The sequence below is a fragment of the Ambystoma mexicanum genome, chromosome 9 (assembly GCF_040938575.1).
Source record: "Ambystoma mexicanum isolate Mex_15411 chromosome 9, UKY_AmexF1_1, whole genome shotgun sequence".
Lineage (NCBI taxonomy): Eukaryota > Metazoa > Chordata > Amphibia > Caudata > Ambystomatidae > Ambystoma > Ambystoma mexicanum.
This window is the reverse complement of record NC_090931.1, coordinates 860,761,119-860,780,205: the sequence shown is the minus strand read 5'-3', so window position 1 is coordinate 860,780,205 and position 19,087 is coordinate 860,761,119. Positions and strand designations below refer to the sequence as shown.

The window sequence follows — 19,087 nt, the reverse complement described above, 5'->3', positions numbered from 1 at the left end:
ATACCGATGGTGAAAAGTGTTATACAAATGCCCATTACATTACATATTCATACATTATAAAAGTATTTAATTTCCAAAGTTTTCCACAATATATAGATCCCAATCATCATTGAGATTGTCTTCCCTAAAAGTAAACTCTGCCACAATTCATTTCTACTAAGAGAATGCTTATTAAAACGATATCTAAATATGTTCTGCCTAAGAGAGAATAATTCAGTGCATTCCATAAACAAGTGTCTAAAACTCTCAACAGATCCTGAGTCCTTATAAGCTCTACATGATCTTGTATATTTAGGTGTACCATTTCTTACCCCCAAAACCTCCCCTGTAGGAAGCAGGTTAAATTGGAAAGGTGTGAACATTCTAGCCACCCTCTTGCTGGGACATTTCCTGCAGTATACTTGTAATTCCTTATAATTGGGGCAAGTCATTATATAATCCCTGAATGGCGTTTTTTTGTTAAATGTAGATTATTATTTACCCTATCCCATAAATCTACCTTCTTGAATATATAAATACACCCATGTTTGTTAAAAAATGTTCATCCATGTCCAGCATGGCAATATTATTCTCAGACTCTTTTTGCAATGTCTTAATAGACTTGCAAGTTCCGGTTTCCAGTGGGTCATTCAGCTGTCCAAGAATATAATCAACCTGAAGTGCACATTGTATCTTTGCATACACCATTAGCGTTCTTTTAAAGCACATACAACTCATCCCAGTCCATTAGCCTGCACCGGGCTCTAAGGCACAGATCCCACGGTTATCTCAATACTTAGCCCTCAATTCTACCAGAAGGCTTCAATAATTGTCATCTGTATCTCCCTACCACACGTTAAGATAAGAACGATTTTAACTTGGTACAGATTGTTTAATGGCACGTACAGAAGTTATATTCCTTAACTTTGGCTTTTGTGTGGGCGTGGGGAATGCATTTGTCAGGAACTGCCTTAGTTCTATTAACTGGCTACCAATGGCAGCAGCTGCAAAATGATGCCAGTACCTGGGCATATAGTAACAGGGCCTGGCAAATTCTTTATATATATATATATATATATATATATATATATACGAGCCAAAACGGTTAGCTTTGCCATTGCTGTTGTTTAACAGGACTTCAGTGAAGGACAGGTATATTGCACATAAATCGAGTTGCTAAAGGCAGACCTGATTAAGGTGTTATTAGACCAGCGGTGTGTTTACAGCACTGATCATGCACTCTCAGAAGACTGCTTTGAAAAACACTGGCAGGCACTTCCAGCACAAAGTTTGATGTTAAAGAGATCCCAGGGGGAAGTGAGTGGGAACGCCATAGGAATTAGCATGGCCATGGGCAATGGGTGGATACATACCTAAACACCTCCAATGTTTGTGTCCCTTCTCATGTACCATTTCTCCATAGCTGTGCTCTAAAGCAACAGTTTCAGCTTACAGGCGGCGCTGTATGCTACCTAGGAGCCAAAACTAAAAAGGGGCAGCTAAAGACACCTCACACAAAAGCGCCAAAAGACAACAAAAGGCAGATGATAATCATGTTTTTTTCCTTTACGAACATTACTGTGTTTTCAAAAACTACCAGACACAAAAAAATCCATAAAGCAATTAATTGCCATAACATTTATTCGGTGTGCTGTCTTCGCGCTTTTACCCAACGCACTTGTGCATGAGCGTAAGATCCCAATGACTCAGCCGGTGTCTTGCGGTTATTTGAAAGTACCGCTACCTTTTCGAAGCCTCTTTCTCTCCTTTTTATTGGGGAGGCGACACATTCCCCACACCCCCTGCCATGACGTCACTCGAAGTTATGCTGGCACCTCCCAACCTGGACCTATCTGCAGGGCCCCGTGCACCGCAAAGCGCCGCGCTCCCTCGCTAAGCTCCGCCTCTTCCCGCAATATCTGCTGTTGCTCCGCCCTTCTCCCGCATTGTAGCGCTTTCCTGTCCAGTGCATCCAGCTGTTTTGCTTAGACGCCACGCCCGTTAGTTTACTTTTCCCCGGCCCCTTCCAAACTAGGGATCCCCGCTCCACGTCCGAGTACACCCATTCCCTCGTGAAACCCGGCCCTCTCTCCGCCCTTTCGACCCCCCTAACTCCATGCGGGCCGGGGTGGGCGCGCTCCGCGTATATAAAGCGCCTCGCGCTGGAGCTCTGCCGCTCGCTTCGCTCTGGTCTGAGTCGGCACGGTGTTAGCTCGCTTCTAGTTGCTCTTGCTGTCCCGAGGATGGCCGGAGCCGGGTTACGGCTGGTGCTGCTCGGCCTCTGCCTGGGGGCAGCCCTGGGAGGGGGGACCAATGGGAAGAACCGGAGGCAGGTGCAGCCTCAGCAAGCTGTGCATCTCGGCGACTCCCAGCAGAACAAACGTGAGTACAAACCAATTTACAAAGAGGACCATACCCCCCCCCCCACCCCGCCAAACCCCTTGCGAGGGCTCCTTGTAATCCCTCCTGCAGCCCAGCGACCGTGGCTGTGCATCACCCCCCCCAGCCGAAGAACCGAATTCCACAAATTAACGAGCGTAAATCCCGGCAATATACGTGCACCCCTTTCTAGCCCCCCTTTCCTTGTTTCTACCCGTGCCCATACCCAGTGCACACCGTGCTCATTGTAAATAGATCTCTACGTCTGCCAAACACAGCCCGGTCTTCACTGCCCACCACGGGAACCAGAACTTTGCCTCGAAAACCTACTGGAACGCCCGGTTTTCTTCCAGCCCGTTCGTGCACGCGGAGAGTATCTGCCCATCACAGAACACTCTGCTTTCAGTCTGCCCATAGTCGCCCGCCCCGCGCACCCAAAAAAGCAAGCGCCCCCCCCCCCCCCAAAATGAATTAATGATGTAAGCCTCTCGGTGGTTGTCGCAGACGGATTAGCGGGTGTGCGTACCAAATTCCCAAGTATTCGCTTTTGTGTGACAACCTGCACCGAGTTACTTTTTGGGTGGGTTGGTTTAGCGCCTGGATATTTTGTTGCCCCTTCACTCGCATAGTTTGGGATTGTATTTGCACTCGCGTGATTGCTGTGTGCAGGCTGTGATGCACTTCGTGTCAGGGGCCAGACTGTAAACATCAGTCTGCATCTTAATTGAGGTGTTCAGCGAGTCTGCCCTGCGTGATGTTTGATCGCTTTCCAAAGTCCCCCCCCCCCATAGGCTTAAACATGCGACGAGCAAGCTCATCTCATTTCATTGTAACTGCAGGTTTATTCCTGCTTTATGTACTCTCTATAAGGCAATCAAACTCGTGACGACGTATGCAGGCAGAACTCACGCACGGAAATCTTGTCTGAACTCCTTTCCGAAATAACCCTCTTCACAGTATTTGGGGTGGGGGTGTTGCTGATGGGAGCTGGGGTCACTTGCAAGAGTTTCTAATCTACAGTATTAGAAAGCGCCCGCCGCCGGCCCGCTTCTAACTGCTGAACACTGCCCCTGTCTTGTGAATTGCGCTCTTGTTATGGGCCGGGATGAGCGCTCTTTTCGGATCTAGAGGAATAAAGGTCGGATAATCGCGTGGCCACCCGTTTTTGTTACAAGTCTTTCCCATCCGCGGGGGAGGGGACGACACATCTGTTGGCTAACTTCGCTCCTCGGGGGTGAGGAGGTTTCGGGATGGACACATGCAAATCCGCCTGCCCTTAATTGGTTTTCACTATCAGTCGCACCTTGACCAAATGGCGTAGCAAGTACTCAGTGTTTTATTATATGTATAACGCGCTTACAAGTTGGGTGTGAAATGCAAGCAACCCGTAAAAGGGCTTCTATTAAATCGAGGCAAAGCCTCTGGGAGACTTTCATCTGCTTATTTCTAGCCTCCTCACCCCCCCCCCCCCCCTCCCCCGTGTGTATATTTCTCTCGCGCTTTACACGGATGCACTGCTATGTAATCATTGTAGGGGATTCCTTTCTCTCACCTTCTGCATTGGATGAGTTCTGCTATGTTGTGTGGAAAGTTTGTATCAAACTAGACCACTGTTAATAACGTACTAATAGTATATTTTATTATGCCCTCTGGCTGCATGGGGGGGGGTATTCACAGTGGTGGGCCATTACCGGCACTCGGCCCGCGACCCCCAGTAATAGCTCCATTAGCGATGGCAAGATGAAAGTGCTGTATGCTTTGTGAAATCGAGTTAAGAGTGTTTATTCTTATTTTTACTTCATCTGCGAAGCTACTTACTACTGTAATGGAAGTAGGCATTGGTCACAGTTGTAACCAAGGCTGCAGGAACTGAGCTGACGAGCCGTTTCGTAGAAGCTAAGTAGTTTATTTTTTTTGGAGGGTAAATCCTGTTGCAGCTTCGTTTTGATCGTTGTGGCTGATGTTTGTCCAGTGGCTACAGGCGGCACAGATGTTTCTTCATGGCAGTCATGTGTGCCCAGGTCCCAGGCTATGGGCTTGTATTGGTAGAGGGCTGTAGCAATTCCAGGGTGCTACGATTGCTGAAAACAGCAAAATGCTAGAGATTAATCGCGAGTTTCCGCAGAGAAATTGTAAATTAGCCAGGGTGCATAGTTTGCACTAGCCGTTGGGTAGTGATATGGTGTGCTCTGTATACGTATAGAATGGAGGTGGAGTGACTTTTATTTTATGCCTGGCTAGTAGTTTAAACTTGGAATTTGTTTCCACCCGTGTTAACCTAGAAGCCAAAGTTGTTAACGCACGAATCCCGAAAGAGGTTCTCGATGGAATTTTACACCTGTAATTTTGGATGACTGATTAGTTGTCTGATAAATGTCCATTGGGCCTCCTTGATGAGGAAGGCCTGTTACAATTTTTACAGTGCCAAAACACTGTGCATTTCTGATATTTTATTTATATCGCGCTCATAAGTGTTTCAGAGCGCGACCAAGCAAAGGGAGGGGGACAAGGGAGAAAGAAAAACAACGATCTTACTAGGCCCAGTGACATTAGAATTGTGCGTGGAAAAGGGGGGTAAGGTGCGTGGAAGGGGGAGAAAAGTGGATGGTGCAGAACAGAGGTGAGAAACAGAATAAATATTGTAAGTGCAATAAATAAATAAAGGCAGTGAAAAATGGCAGTGCATGATTAGTCAGAGTGTATATCTGATATGTGCAGAAGAAAAGTGTGGGGGGGCTGTATGGGTACAGATTCTAGTGCAAGGGGTGGCCAGGTGTATGGTGCCTCGAGACAAAAGCAGATCAGCAGGGGAGTGGAGGGGCAAAAGGCATAAGTGAAGAGGAAGGTCTTGAGGTGCTTCCTGAACTGGAGATGTTTCAGGGTGGCCGGGAGGCAGTTCTAAACTTTAGATTTAACCTCTATCAGTGGGCGATTTTTTTAAAGGCCATATATACTGTTGGCATCACAAGCTTAGTTGGCTATATCAACAACCAATATACCATAATCCCACCAATACACAGCCCCTTAGATTTATTTTTTTTCCTACATGGCCAGGGCATGCTTAATTGCCCTTTGGTTTGCAGTCCTCTTCTACCTCCTTTCTTTGCTCCTGTCACAAGTTTCTCATCTGAGCTAGTTGTGTGCTGCTTTTGTGTATTTTTGGCCCCAGGTTTCTGCTTACTGAATCAGACCGCGTTTTGTTCTCTGGGAGCGCGGTCATGTGAGTAAACTAGGAGTTGCTGTTCCATCAAATTCTACGTGATGTGGTGCATATTAAAGTTGCAATTGCCACAGGGAAGCTGCATCTGCAGACTGGTCTGTCTTAATTGTGAAGCATGTTCTAGTGCCTTATGCGAGTGTTACACTTGAAGTAAGCTTGGCTGATTTGGGGATTGCTAGTGGCAACTCATAAGAATACATCTTTTGCCGGTGCATTTTATGTCAGTGTCTTGTGCACCCTACATTTTTACTGTCCTTGATGTGGTAGCCCGGCTCAGACCGGATACTCTGGAGCTAGAATTCGAGTGGCGAGCCATAAGTCACTCGCCACTTCAATTCTATGCATACCCAGCGCCCCTTTTCTCACTCGCCAAGAGTCCAATATTACTAGCCAAGCAATTGCACATTTTGCACCGTGCAGTATACAATTCAATCTGCTAAACCTACTGCACCCTCGTAACTCCACACCTAATGGTTGGGAGGGTGGATAAAGCGGTTTCTCCCGATACTTGTTATCGGTGTGTACCTGGTCTATAGTACCCCTGGTGCTCATGGGCCCATATTCCACACTCCTGGGACACCCACAACAGCGGGTCCGCTGGGCACTCCTCCTCCCAGTTAACACCAACATGTTTTAATAACTGGCCCGTTCACCACCTCTACCCGCCATGATGGCTAACTGGAGAAACCCCTTCTCTGACCGCCATCATCTTTCCTGTATCCTTTCACTCTGTGGCACCTGGCTGCCCTATCTTTAGTCGCGTGTTGCATGCGCAACCACCTCATTATCTGTTCAGCAAGGTGGTCCTCTGCACTTACACGTACATATGTGCCATAGCTACCGTGAGGATCTGTTCCTATGTATACACACACACACTGTTCATTGTATCTGGTGTGCCCATATGCTGCACTCCTGTGCCACCCACGACAGTATGTCGACAAGACATTGCCCATAATTTTGCTTACCTGGCTGGCAAGTCACAAAAGAATGGGTAGAAGCGGTCAAGCAACCTATACATCTCTCATACCACTACGTGCCCTCCAAGGGCAACCTACACGCCCCATCACGCCTCAAACTGCCACTTGGGTGAACCACCTGGGCTCAGTTACTAACTAGGCCAGCAGCTGTCCAAAACATGCCTGCGTGCACTGTTTTGTTATTGTTGATTAAATCCTCATCAGTGTGATGTGACATTGTTCAGAATCAGAACGGTAACCCCATCTCCTGTAACCCGTATAAACCAGGGTGTACACTGGAGTCTTCTGGGCAACCACATGGAGTGAAGTCCTGCTGGATTGGTGGCCGGCTGCCATCGCCCATATGCCAGCCTCCCCAAACAGTACTATGCTGCAGCGAACATAGCCGCCTAAGTGTCTTTGTCTAGCAACTCCCAGCTCCGAAAATGCAACGAGTCCACCTTGCAAGGTGGGCCAATGCATTCCAACATCTGAGCACGTGCCCACCACCTTCACCTGGCCCTTACTGGGTCACAATATGCCTAGAAGAGTCTGTATGGTGAGTGTCCTCGCCATCCCTGGCCCACAGAAAACGGTCACACCACTGGGGCTCGCTACGGTTAGGCTGACTGTCGGTATTCCTAAATCCAAAGAAATTACTTGGAACTGGTTAACAACTTGATTTGGACACCATATAACAATAAAAAGTATAGCTTGTGGCAGAATCACACTTGCCTACTTTCCTCGGCATTGACCTTTTTTGTCCTAATTGACCTTCTGCACAATTGACCTTTTATGTATTGGGTTGGTTTTGGATTATAAATATAAGGGGATTGGGTGGCTTGGTTGTGGCTTTTTTTTTGGATTGGGTGGGGGGTTCAGAAGGCCTGCTGCTCAGGGAGACTTAAGTGCAGGGGAGGGGCATGAGGACCCTCTAGGCCTGCCCCCCCCACACCGCCTCATCTGTACCCCCTATGGACCATGAAAGGCTTGGGAAGTGAGCAACACTCTCTGCAGCTGAGCATGCAAGCCAGCCCAGGAGCGCTCTCGGCTGCTTGCTGCAGTTGAAGGAGCGCTGGCTTGAAGCACTGTCTTTCCACTAGGCTGGCTTTGACTCCTAGATCAGGGTTGGTGCCCCGATTGCCCATTAAGGACAAGCAGCTTTTGGGTACAACCAGCAGGAATGCACACTGACAAAGTACATTGGTCATTAACAGGTTTGTCATGTATCAAAGGTATGGCAGTTACATGTAACACACATGGCCTGATTATTTTATTTTTGGACATTAATGCGTTTTCTCTAATCCGGTACTGGTGGTCAGAATAGAGGTGTTGGATTTCACAATCATGAATTCCTTCCCTACGACTTTACGATCTTAATAATCCACTGCCAATTTGAAACCAAAATGCTTCCTATTTTGAGGCGCTTTGAAGGTTAGATGTAAAATCTGAAGTACTTGTGCCTTGTGAAATCCAGCCTTTTGGTGGCAATGGGGTTGATAGTGTGATCAATCCTGTGTGGAATCGTGTGCCAGCCCATGGGTGGCGAAATACCTTGTACGTGGGTAAACATGTAGTTGTACCTTAAACTAGCGGTCACAGGCCTCATGCTCTTTGTACTGTGTGCTTGAAATTAATGTTTAAACTAAATCGAAAGGGTTCGTCAGAAGTGCTCCTGGGTCAAGTGGTTGGTGGGAGCTCATGTTTAAAGGTGAAATGCCTACCAGACATGGGTCATCTACGTGATTACACGGTTGTCTTCCAGTCCTTATTTCATTTATACAGCGCACCAATAAACCTGTGGGCGTGAGGGCACAAACAACATGAAAGTCAACAAATGATAACAAAAAAATAGTACGCAAGTGGTATCAACCAGCCAGAGGAGCAATACAGGACAAGTCCCTATCAACAAGATAAATCAAATTACAGTTTCACGACCCTCTGGGGAGATATTTGCACAGTCTTAAAGTCAGGTAGAGTGCTGGACCCACATCCCACTAAAAGTCATTAGGTTGCGAGCACCAGTCTTAGTACCAGGCTGTGGCGAGGTCTGACCCCACCCGGCCCAGTTCTGTCTTAACCAAGCTAGGACCTTGTTACGCAAGGCTTCTCTGGGCTCCTGACCTTCGACCTTACACATATTCGTAATAATGAAGTTCCTTTGGTCCATAATGAAGTCATGTCTACTAGGATCATCTGTTTTAGGCATTTCAGACTTTCTAAGATGGAAGTTTTGCCAGGGTCCCAGTATAGCAATGGCAGAGGTATTGTTTAGTCACTTCTTGACCCAATTCTGGAGCATGTACCGGGAGGGAAGGCAGTGATTCCTGTACGGGGCCCGTGATGACAGTATTGGGTGTTTCATCCCTTTCCGTATTAGCCACTGTAGCAATAGTGAATATCGAGGTCTCCTTACTGCAGCAATCAGTTTGTGAGGCTCAATCAAATGGCTCCCTTTGTGTGTTGGTTTGAGAAGCATTATCCAACATGGATACCTGAGACCATACGTCTGGACAATGAGACTTGTCTGTTTGTGAGGCAGTATTAACTCTGGATGGTCGAAAATCTGACACCCAATTGCTCAGAGTCTGCCACTAGGCCCAAGTCAAATGGACTGGTGCATAAGAGTAGCTATTTAGCAATACTGGCCAGAAGGCCTGGCCATTGATCAAGAGCTGATGGCTCAGAATGAGATGGATTAGGCCTAGCTCCCCCTCGCGGAGCATCTACAGGACTTATGGGGTGGGCAATGCTACTGCCTGTATTTCTCAAGCCCTTCCAGGGAAGGGAGAACTGGAATAAGGGCTGGCTCCATAATGTCGTAAAAAATCTGTTCTTAGTGTGCTCTCCAAAGATGCAAGTAATATAGGATCCAACAATAACGGTGGAGAGGCAGAATCCTCTGCTTTGTGCGTTCTGGACCAGGGAGACTGCCTTGCAGTCAGTCTCCTTCAGGAACTGAGCGCCAGGACCTCTGAGACACGGTCTCTGGGCGCCAAGGGAGATGAGGCCACTAAGGCCACAGGGCCTAATTTAGCTAATATTAACCCTAGCCTTGTCGCATGGCCCAGGGGTAGAATATTTATGCTCCTGGTTCGTAGCTAGTAAGCTCTGGCACCATCCTTCTTGCTGGCGGCCATGGTGTCGACCGGGATCAGACTCTGGGGGCAAGGCAATCAGCAGCTGAGCAAGTGAACAGCACCCCTAACTCCCAAGAGGGCTGACAAAAGGAGAGCCCCCCCAGTGAGGCAGTCGCTTACCGCATCAGAGACTATGCCCCACTATGCTCAGAATAAGGAAGCAGTCACTGGGGGCATAACGAGCAGCAGCTAAACAAGTACACAGCACCTCTCCCGGTGAGGGCTGTCGCAGCATTATACACAGAAAGGTTACAAAACTTAGTGCATCAGATGAGCGCCTCGCTATATTGTCCTTTATCGGACTTAGCAGGCATCCATAACAGAATGCCTTGCCTCTCTGGCAGCCCCCAGCCCAAATCGGTTATGAGGCAGCTTGTAAGAGGCAAGGAGATTCTGGCGACTCTGCGTTACAACGCTGGAGGCTGTGGCGGTCCCTGGAACTGCTAGAGTCTGCAGCAGCACAAGTGGGTTAGAGGAAGGGACCTAGAGCAGCACCATACAGCAAAGCGTCAAGCCGCATGGCAACAGGGGGTCACCGCTGCTTCTGACACTATGACCCAGCCTGAAGAGTTGCCAAAATCCCATTCACAGCAGTTTGTCCATCCAGAAACATAGCGAAGAAGACCCAAATGGTCTGTCTCCACAATCGCCAACCATTGCCAAATCAAACCCTGCTTCCCACTCCAGGGCTTTCAGGCCATAGTGCATGCCCTTGTGGTCTTGCACATTGATTGAGGGAGCTTGGGGGGGGTGATGAGCTCCCCAGAATGGGCTCTCAGCTGTTCACTTGGCTTCCCTAAAAGCAACTCACCATGCTGCATATTATGGGTGCACAACAATTTGACCAATCCCATCCTACGTGTATTACATTGGTTTTCTCTCTAGGTAAGGGTGCTGTTAAAGAGCGCATTTATAATCTACGAAGCATTCACAAGCAGCACACCAGCATACCTGGTGATTAAGCACCACATATATGGTGCCACATGCTTCTTGTGCAGCTAATCAACCACTTGGCTTGCATCACAACTTGTCCGCAAAGAAAAGCAAGCACTCCCCTTTTCAACCCACCCTCTGAAACGCTATCCCTATATAGCCCTGCAAAATTCTTCAATTTCACAGCATCAACGTGGATTTTTCATGAACACCTGACTAAGAACTTAATCCCAATGGATGCCCAGACTGCAACTTACAGTACTGCCCTAATATTAAGAGGCTGGGCCAAATGCTTGCTACCCACACCCTATAGAGCACTCTGCTGCTCGGGATCCGAGTCCACACTTTAAACCATTATATAAAATTGCCTCCTATAGTCCTTTGTCAGTAAGCATGGGACAGTCTTGTGGGTGGGGTTTGGTGAAGTCACCTATGCACTTAACAATAAATTGTATTGTGTTAATTGGGCTGTCGTCTCATGAGATGTGCTGAGTGTCTCCACACTAACTAATGTGTATAAACGGAGGACCCTTATTTGTTTGTCTAGTTTACTGTGTTTGTTCAACATCCTTGTTGGTATTTTTAATAACCTATGGACAGCGATTTGCTTTTGAAGAATATAAGGTGACTGGGCACCCTCATTCCTCAAATGTGCTTTAGGATTTGGGCAGATGTCATTTGTGACCTTTATCTCCAAATGCCATTTGGGTCTCAAACCTGCTGCTGTTCTGCCACTTTTCCCTGACATTTCAGCCTGGCTTACTCTAGTCAGTTATGACCCTCTTTTTTGAATGGCTTTAAATGCTTCTGTCCACTCTAGTCTAAGACTGCAAGTCCTCTCCTTATCATCCAAGTTGTTAATCACGCCAGTCTTTACTAGTCAAGCTCACTGCTTAGACGCACACTCTATAGCCGCCGCCCCTTCTCCTCGATGGAATCACTCCAAGGTCAGTCGGGAACCCTTTCCCATATATACTAAAAAGCTTCTGCTTTAGACTTGCATTCTTGCAAATCCCACGGACCTCCATGTCGAGTTTGTTTTCTCCGCCTTTACCCTATGACTGGCGACAAATTTTCAGTGCTTTCTGTAAAATGGTACATGCCACCATTATCTCACTTTCCATGCTGCCATGCACGTGCCAGCAAGGTAGAGTACCATGCAAATGGTACTCTACCTCCTCTAACTATGCAAGTATGTTTTGTGAGCACTGAGATAACCAACCCTGCCACTTTTGTGCAGGTACCTACATTTGAATATCCTTTTTTTAACCCTCTTATTGGCGTCTCGAAGCTTGATTTATCCCTTGTTACTTGCGTCACATTTTCTTTTTTTTGCAACACCACTGTCCACCATCCCTACTTTCCAAAAAGCCCAAACTGAGACTGCCTGCCAAAATATAAACCTTGTCTGGGTGTGATTACCTAATTCTTTAAACAAATCAGGTTTGTAGTCTTGTACCTCGCTGAGCTGTCTGCAGTATTTATTAAATTTCATGGCATAATCCAGTTTTGAGCAACACAAACCCATCCTCAATATTACAACTTGACTGCTAAATGTGACGTGCTGGAATGCATATTCCGCTGTCTTCTATAGCTCTGCCGCCCCTCTGGTTTGGCTTGGATCCTCTGCCAATATGGATCTTAGCAGCTTTTCTTCCGACTAGTTATCGATTTACCATTGTAAAAGAAATTGTTAAAGTTGCACGCGTCTAGCCAGTCAGCCACACTAGTCTAAGGTGGGCACAATCGCTGCTGCATGAACATTCATGGAAATGATTGCATTGTGGGCAACATTTGACAAACGGGCATCCAATTTGTTTGCGAGTGAATTTCGGCCACCTCGCCCACTCTTACTAGCTCAAATTCTGACATGCACATAATGTATCATTTGGCAATGGCTAGTGGGTGAGGCTTAACTTTTTGCTGAAGTTCCCTCCCCTCCATGAAACTGGCACCAAAAAAATCAAAATGGTTTAACATTGCATGGCCCTCCTTGCGACTTTATTGGTAATGACCAATTTGTGTTGTGTAACCTCGCTTTTATGTGGCAATACTGACCCGTGCAAAAGAATTGAGGGAGTCCAAAGGATGTTTGCTCTTTGTTTTAGTGAAACGTTGATTATTTCCAAGAGAACTACTGGTTCACCTTATGCCCTAGGGAATTGGGGCTGCAGTGTTTGTACTTGTTCTTTCAGTGGTGGTTATAACCGGTGCCTCAGATGACATTTTGACATGAGTATGTATTGTGCTCCCTATCCCTATTTAATGTCTTGTTCCCCAATGGGGGTATTTGATGAGAGACTGTAAAAAATGTTTTTGCAATACACATTTCTTTGCGTTCTAGTTATCCATGCACATGAAGATGCGTTTTTACAATCTTTATATCGGGCCAGAAGAATAGCTGTTTCTTTCTGTGGCAAGGTGTAGTACTGGTCCAGAAATATCCATGGAGCTCTGTGGATGAAGGCAACGGGAACATGCTCTTGTCTTCACTATATATGTTTTGGGTGCTTTTGGCTTTTTTTAGGGAGTAAAAGTGGCCAAGCCACCCTTGGCCTGTAGGGCTGTTTGTAATTTTGGGTGCTGATGAATGTGACTGAACTAACCCTCTTCCTTACAACACATATATTGTCTTTGCAGTTTGGGGAAATGCAGATTGGTTTGTCTGTAGATGCGGGTGAACCTAGAATGCTAGCCAATTTTCGATTTTAGGGAACCCTCCTTTCTTTTTTGCTTTCTGAGCTTGTCTAACGTGCAGTGCGACTGTCGGAGGATGTGCACTGGTCCCTTTCTCAACTTGCTCAATGACACTTCACTCTAGATCGTTGCCCCCACCAATGCTAGCATCCATCTCTGACCCCAAAAAAAGACTTGGTTAATGTTCTTCTCTCCTGCGATTCCCCTGGACACTGTTTTACCATCGCCAAGCCAATATCCATTCTGCCCGTTGCTTTAATGGATCTTGGTTAGTCATTTATTTCTACCTGCTCTACCACATAGCAGTTGGTTGGTGCCTTTTGGACACTGACCATCCTGACTGCTCTTGATGTGAGTGTTGCATCTTTGTTTCTCCTATTCCTGTTCAAGTTGCCGCACCCCCCCCTCCATGCTCCAATTGGGAGTCCCAATGGGTCCCTTATCTTCAGACAAGCTGACTTTCCGGCCCTTCTACTGGACACCTACATCATAAGCCATGCCTTCTGTCTTGATAAATACGTATCAGTCTGTCCAAATCCTTCACGTCTTTAGTACCAGCTTCTCCACCGGTGCAGATTCCATTTTCATTTGCTCATGTTATGGCTTTGCCTCTTGGGCTAGACTGCAAGTCTTTTACCTTGGTGTGCTCCTACTGCTACAGAAAGCTGCATCGTTGCTTACTCTGGGTCCATTTAAACTCTTCCCACTGCTCCTTCACCTTTCCCAACTTAGTTTCCTGTTGGCAAGTAATGCTGCACAGCCTACCAGTGTCTACAGGATACACGGGAGGCGGGGTGAGGTTGGGAGCACCTCTTTTACTATTTTGATATTCTTTCCAATGCCCATAGTACTACACTGGATGTCGACCATAAAATGAACTATTGCATATAGATGGATTGGTTTACCAACTGGGAAGGACATTGTATCATCCCTACAGGAGATTACAATATGCACGCATACCTTGTACTTCGGGCATCCTGCTCATTGTACTTGAGCTGTTGAAGCCTCACCACCTTGCTTCCTCAACAGTCCCTGATTTCAGTGGAATTTGTTAGACTTTTTCTGGAGGGAATCTAGGCTACACAAATTGTATCACTGTCTCCGCCTTCCAAGAACCGGGCTAGTTCTGCTGCTGGCTGTCACTAGTGTACTTTGATGGGGATCCATGTCTACATACATGACAACTGGAGATGTAGGACTGGTTTTCCCTGGGCATGGTCCTCCCTCTTGCATTCGAGAAGATCAGGGTCCCAAGAACGGCAGTGTCTAGAAAACGTGGTCTTGGGGGAATTAAGCAACACACAACAGCATGCATCTTGCAACACTGCATCACAGACATGCTGGGTAGGGTTGATGTTTTATGTGGTGGTTTTAATTTAGGAAACATGTTGTGATTGTATGACGGTCGTGCCAATGTATAAGCCCTGCTCCAGAAACTCTTGCCAGCGTTTGTAATTCTAGAGTTGAGGGAAGTGCTTAAACTGTTTGAGCTACAATAACCACACAGCGCCAACTTCTCCATTTGACTTTCAAACCTGATAAAACAATTGCAGTGCTTTAAACCAATTGGAATCTGGCTTGACACCTATATTAACTTGTTTAATATATGTGCTTGATTGCTAATGCTATCTCTTTTCAAGCATAAAATGTAGGAAGTGATGTAATCTAGTGGTGCCGCCATGATGACTCCATTGCCTTGACCCACGTGAAGAGCCCAACCCTCTGGTCTGTGCTAATGGAGATTCCACCAAAGAAACTGAGCACCTTTTAGAAAGAATGTATCTGAAACACACTCCCTCAAACGCATAACGCTGCAACTGTGGTCCCCGCCTGGCTTCCACATTCTTGCCAACCACGCCCCACCCCCCCATTTCAACGAGTGTCATGGGGTGTTTTGTAGCACCAGCCCTGCCTAGTCTATTCCTTTCACCACCAAACCTGAAGTGTATAAAGCCATTGATTTATTATTATTTTTTTTTTGTAACTAGGACTGAATAAGGGACTGTATGCCCACTTGTCTTAGTATGTTGTATCAAAGAGGCCAGTTTTAGTGGCGGAGTGGTCTCCAAGTCCAATGTGGTGTGTCCTCAGTTCAGTTGTCTTGACCTTTTCTAAATGGTGAATCAATCTGGCACAAGCAAATGCACTTTTCTCATTGCTCTGCCTGGGACTCCTATGCTGGGCTCAGCACACTGCCCGGTTTAGCCTCTTGCCCTCTAGAGGCTTTTTATAATGTGGGGTAGATTAATGCAATCGAATTCCCCAGTGTCTGTGCCTCTTGCTTATTTGCTGCTTTTGATAAGGCCTTGCGTTGGTGGCTGCAACACACAAACTATCTTTCTTTTGGTAGATTAGCTTGTACATATAGTTCTTCAGTACTAAGCTGTTTTCCTTTGCTCATATCCACAGGAGGAGCAGTTTGGCCTTTGAAACAATCTGGTCTCGGTTATTAATGGAATCCATTGCAGAACGTTCAAAGTTCCTCTCACTCTTGCCCTTCAGGATTCTGAAACTTAGTGCTGACATCCCGGTCAGGGTAGCAAGGTGGGATCCAGTGTCCGCCATTTACGGTGGTGACTGTGGGCTGTAACCGCAAGGCTTGAAGTTGCACTGAGGTGTTTCTTTCCATGTCCACTGGGTGCCCTAGGCTCCACTTTCTCCCTTATCATGGGACATCTTGTGGTGTCTACTAGCACTGAGTCTTCCCCCAAAACTGACTATACAGCTAGATCTCTTCCACATCCACTACTTTTTTCGGTACACTTGGGTAGGGGAACTGCGGTATATGCAGGGAAGAGGGTAAACGGAAGCGTAGTGCAACATTTGACCAGGTGTTGCAGCCAGGGCATTGCAAAAGTGACTTGTAACTAAGGCTCCTATTACAACTTAAACGTTTGCACAGGACATAAATAGACCATTCCTCTGTATGGAATGGTGCATATGGTCGTGAAAAGTTGAGGAATGGTAAACGGAATGGTAAAAATTGAACACTGTGCCGGAGCGTTCCCACTCACTCCGTTGACTGCTCCTACCTCTGGATCTTAACTGAACACCTGTCTGGTGTCTCCCCCCGCCCCCTCTTTAGTTTGGTGCTGTTGCCTCTGATCAAGGAGGTAATTTTGTTAACCCCCCCCCTTCCACTCCACCGTTAGCATTAGTAGCTTCTGTCATTCATGAATGGGAGATAGAACTATTCTGCCAGGCTGCCTCTGGGCTCCAAGTTGAGGATTCAGGATCCCATGTCTTCCCTCCACCCAGCCTTGCAGACTATGGTGCCACTTCTAGAATATGCTGGTTGGGTAGGGGTGCCTTCAGAGCATCCCAAAGCCCTGGAACCTCGGCCTCAGTCTTCTTTGAAGTACTGGACACTGCCCTGTTTGCAAATGTTTGCACCGCAAAAATATGAATCCAGAAGTTAGATTATACATCACAATTGTTTTTTTTGAGAGGGTATAACTTTACCTCAAGTTCATGATTCATTGATGATTTGAGTGCTTGTGAGGGTGATATGTGCATTGGGGGTTCCAGTAAGTTGATACAGTAACATGTCTGTTAACAGTACAGTATTCCCAGAAATGGTCCCTGAATTTTAATTGTTTTGTTTCTTTCCATCAGAGACCTGCTTTGACAATGGGAAGTTCTATCAGATAAACCAGCAGTGGGAGCGGACGTACCTGGGAAATACGCTGATCTGTACTTGCTATGGAGGAGGCCGGGGATTTAACTGTGAAAGCAAACCTGAGGGTAAGTACCACCAGGCTGTGCATTTGGCGGATGCAAATGTTTTAATATCTTAAAAGATGCAGGCAATCAGTTGCCACGTTCACCTACTGCTTCTGCAGTCTTGCAACGGAAGCGGATGTGGTCACTTTATTATACAAATTGTCGTATTTTATCTTTCATGGTAACACTGTTGATTTTCCTGTCTGGTAGGGAGGAGGGTATGAAACCTGTGGGCAACCACTCCCATAATCCCTAATCATTGGATTTGCTGGCTTCAGCTAATGGAAGTTTTGGTTCATACTGATGCCCCCCTTGTAGTAGGGACTCTGAGCGCTGGTAAAAGCTAATGTGCTGACAGGGATTTTGCCATCAGCCTTACAAAAAATATTCCATATAGTATCTCCATGAATTTGGATGGCCAGTTTATTCATTTCTATGGAAGCGGTTGGGTTCCTTATGGGTTTGTCGTACAGAGTTGACTAATAATTTGGTTTTTCCATAACGTTGGCAAGATGACGATGATTGGGAGGGGCAGGGGCAGATTTTCCCTAGATGCCACCAGTGAGTCAAGTGCTCACCTGAGCCCCTGCACCCAGTGTTATTTTTACAGAATATGCTAATCGAGCACGTTACTTTGCTTAAGAATAAGGTAACCTAGACAAGTTGGGCAATGTCTTTGTGGTGATGGCTTTTGTTCACGTTGAATTTACCAGTCTAAACAACACGGAGTTTGAGCTATCGCGTGAGACCCTCTCTACCTCATTCTCCCCTGCCCACCCCCGACCGCGCTGGGAATGTTGATTGAGAACTTCTTTCCCTGGTGCTGTGAGAGTGCACATTAGCCTTGTCTTGAAGTTGAACTCGGCAGGAGGGTTGGGGAGTGAACCCTACCATTTTCCATCTATGCCACAACGCAGGCGGTGGTGGAGTCCATATCTGACAAACGTTTGGTGTAAGTGGCCAGGTTGAATGGTCTGGATGCATAATTAAATTGACAATTCTTGGCTGTCACCTAGCTTCTCATGCTGTCGAGTTGGTCGACCACCTTCGTTACTGGAGAGTATAAACTGAATCTTCTATTCCAGCTGAAGAGACTTGCTTTGACAAATACACTGGATCAAGTTACCGGGTAGGGGAGACCTATGAGCGCCCCAAGGACAACATGATCTGGGATTGTACCTGCATTGGGGCCGGTCGAGGTCGGATCAGCTGCACAATCGCAAGTATGTACAATTGGTTCTTCAGTATCTGGTATCATGCTTGTATGGAGGATGGGTTATTGGGGAGATGTTTTAAAACTGGAACCGTACATCAGACTAGACCTTTAGTTGCGGTCTAACCTACCATTGCATAAAGTGATTGGTCTGTTCAGCTGAAGTACCCTGTTCCGTAAATTGACCATATAACCAGCTGCACATATCACAGCAACACTGAGTAGCCATCTTTGCTTCCAAATTGCAGCTATTGAGGAGTGGAATGTGGGTTTGGAAATTGGCCTGCTTTTATCTTTTTTCCTCACGAAAATTGCTCTTGCCCTATAGGGCAACGCTATTTTTATACATTGCTTCATCAAACTAACGCCGCTCTCGGGGATGCAGACAACCGCATACACGTTCACCTTCATTAGGGATCATCATTTTGGCAGTAATCCTTGTGATTGTAGAATTGGGTCATGTTTAGGAGACACCACGAATGTATGGTGTGTTTATTAAAAAAAAAAAAAAATCGCGGGGGGGGGGGGGGTGGCAAATGAGAGTAGATTAATTAACTATTCGCATAAACTGATGCCTGATGGGCATGTTGTGCTGGTTGATAGTGCACGTGGAGCGTTAATCAAAGTCCATTTGTGAGATGCTTGTGCACCAGTACATCGGATTGATGCATTTGATCTTTGAGGCACACTAGTACAAACGGAACACACTAACTGGCACGTGTGTGTGTTCAATTGATTGTTCCCTTGCTTCTGAGAGCCATTTACATTTACTTACATGTGTTAGGAATAGTACAGGTCTCTCGGACCTGGCTTTCATGCCAATTCACTTTTGCCACGCAAGGTTTCC

The 19,087-nt window shown here is 46.5% G+C and overlaps 1 protein-coding gene across 7 annotated transcripts in view; it reads left to right on the top strand.

Moving 5' to 3' along the window:
* The first annotated feature begins 2,145 nt into the window (after positions 1–2,145).
* Positions 2,146–19,087, top strand: part of FN1 (fibronectin 1) — a 108,838-nt gene continuing 91,896 nt past the window's right edge. For all 7 annotated transcript variants that reach the window (XM_069615942.1, XM_069615941.1, XM_069615940.1 and 4 more), the window contains exons 1-3: positions 2,146–2,361; positions 16,920–17,048; positions 18,113–18,250. In XM_069615942.1, coding sequence (XP_069472043.1) covers positions 2,223–2,361; positions 16,920–17,048; positions 18,113–18,250 — 406 coding nt within the window. In that variant the 5' untranslated portion in view covers positions 2,146–2,222. The remainder of the gene's footprint in view (positions 2,362–16,919; positions 17,049–18,112; positions 18,251–19,087) is intronic.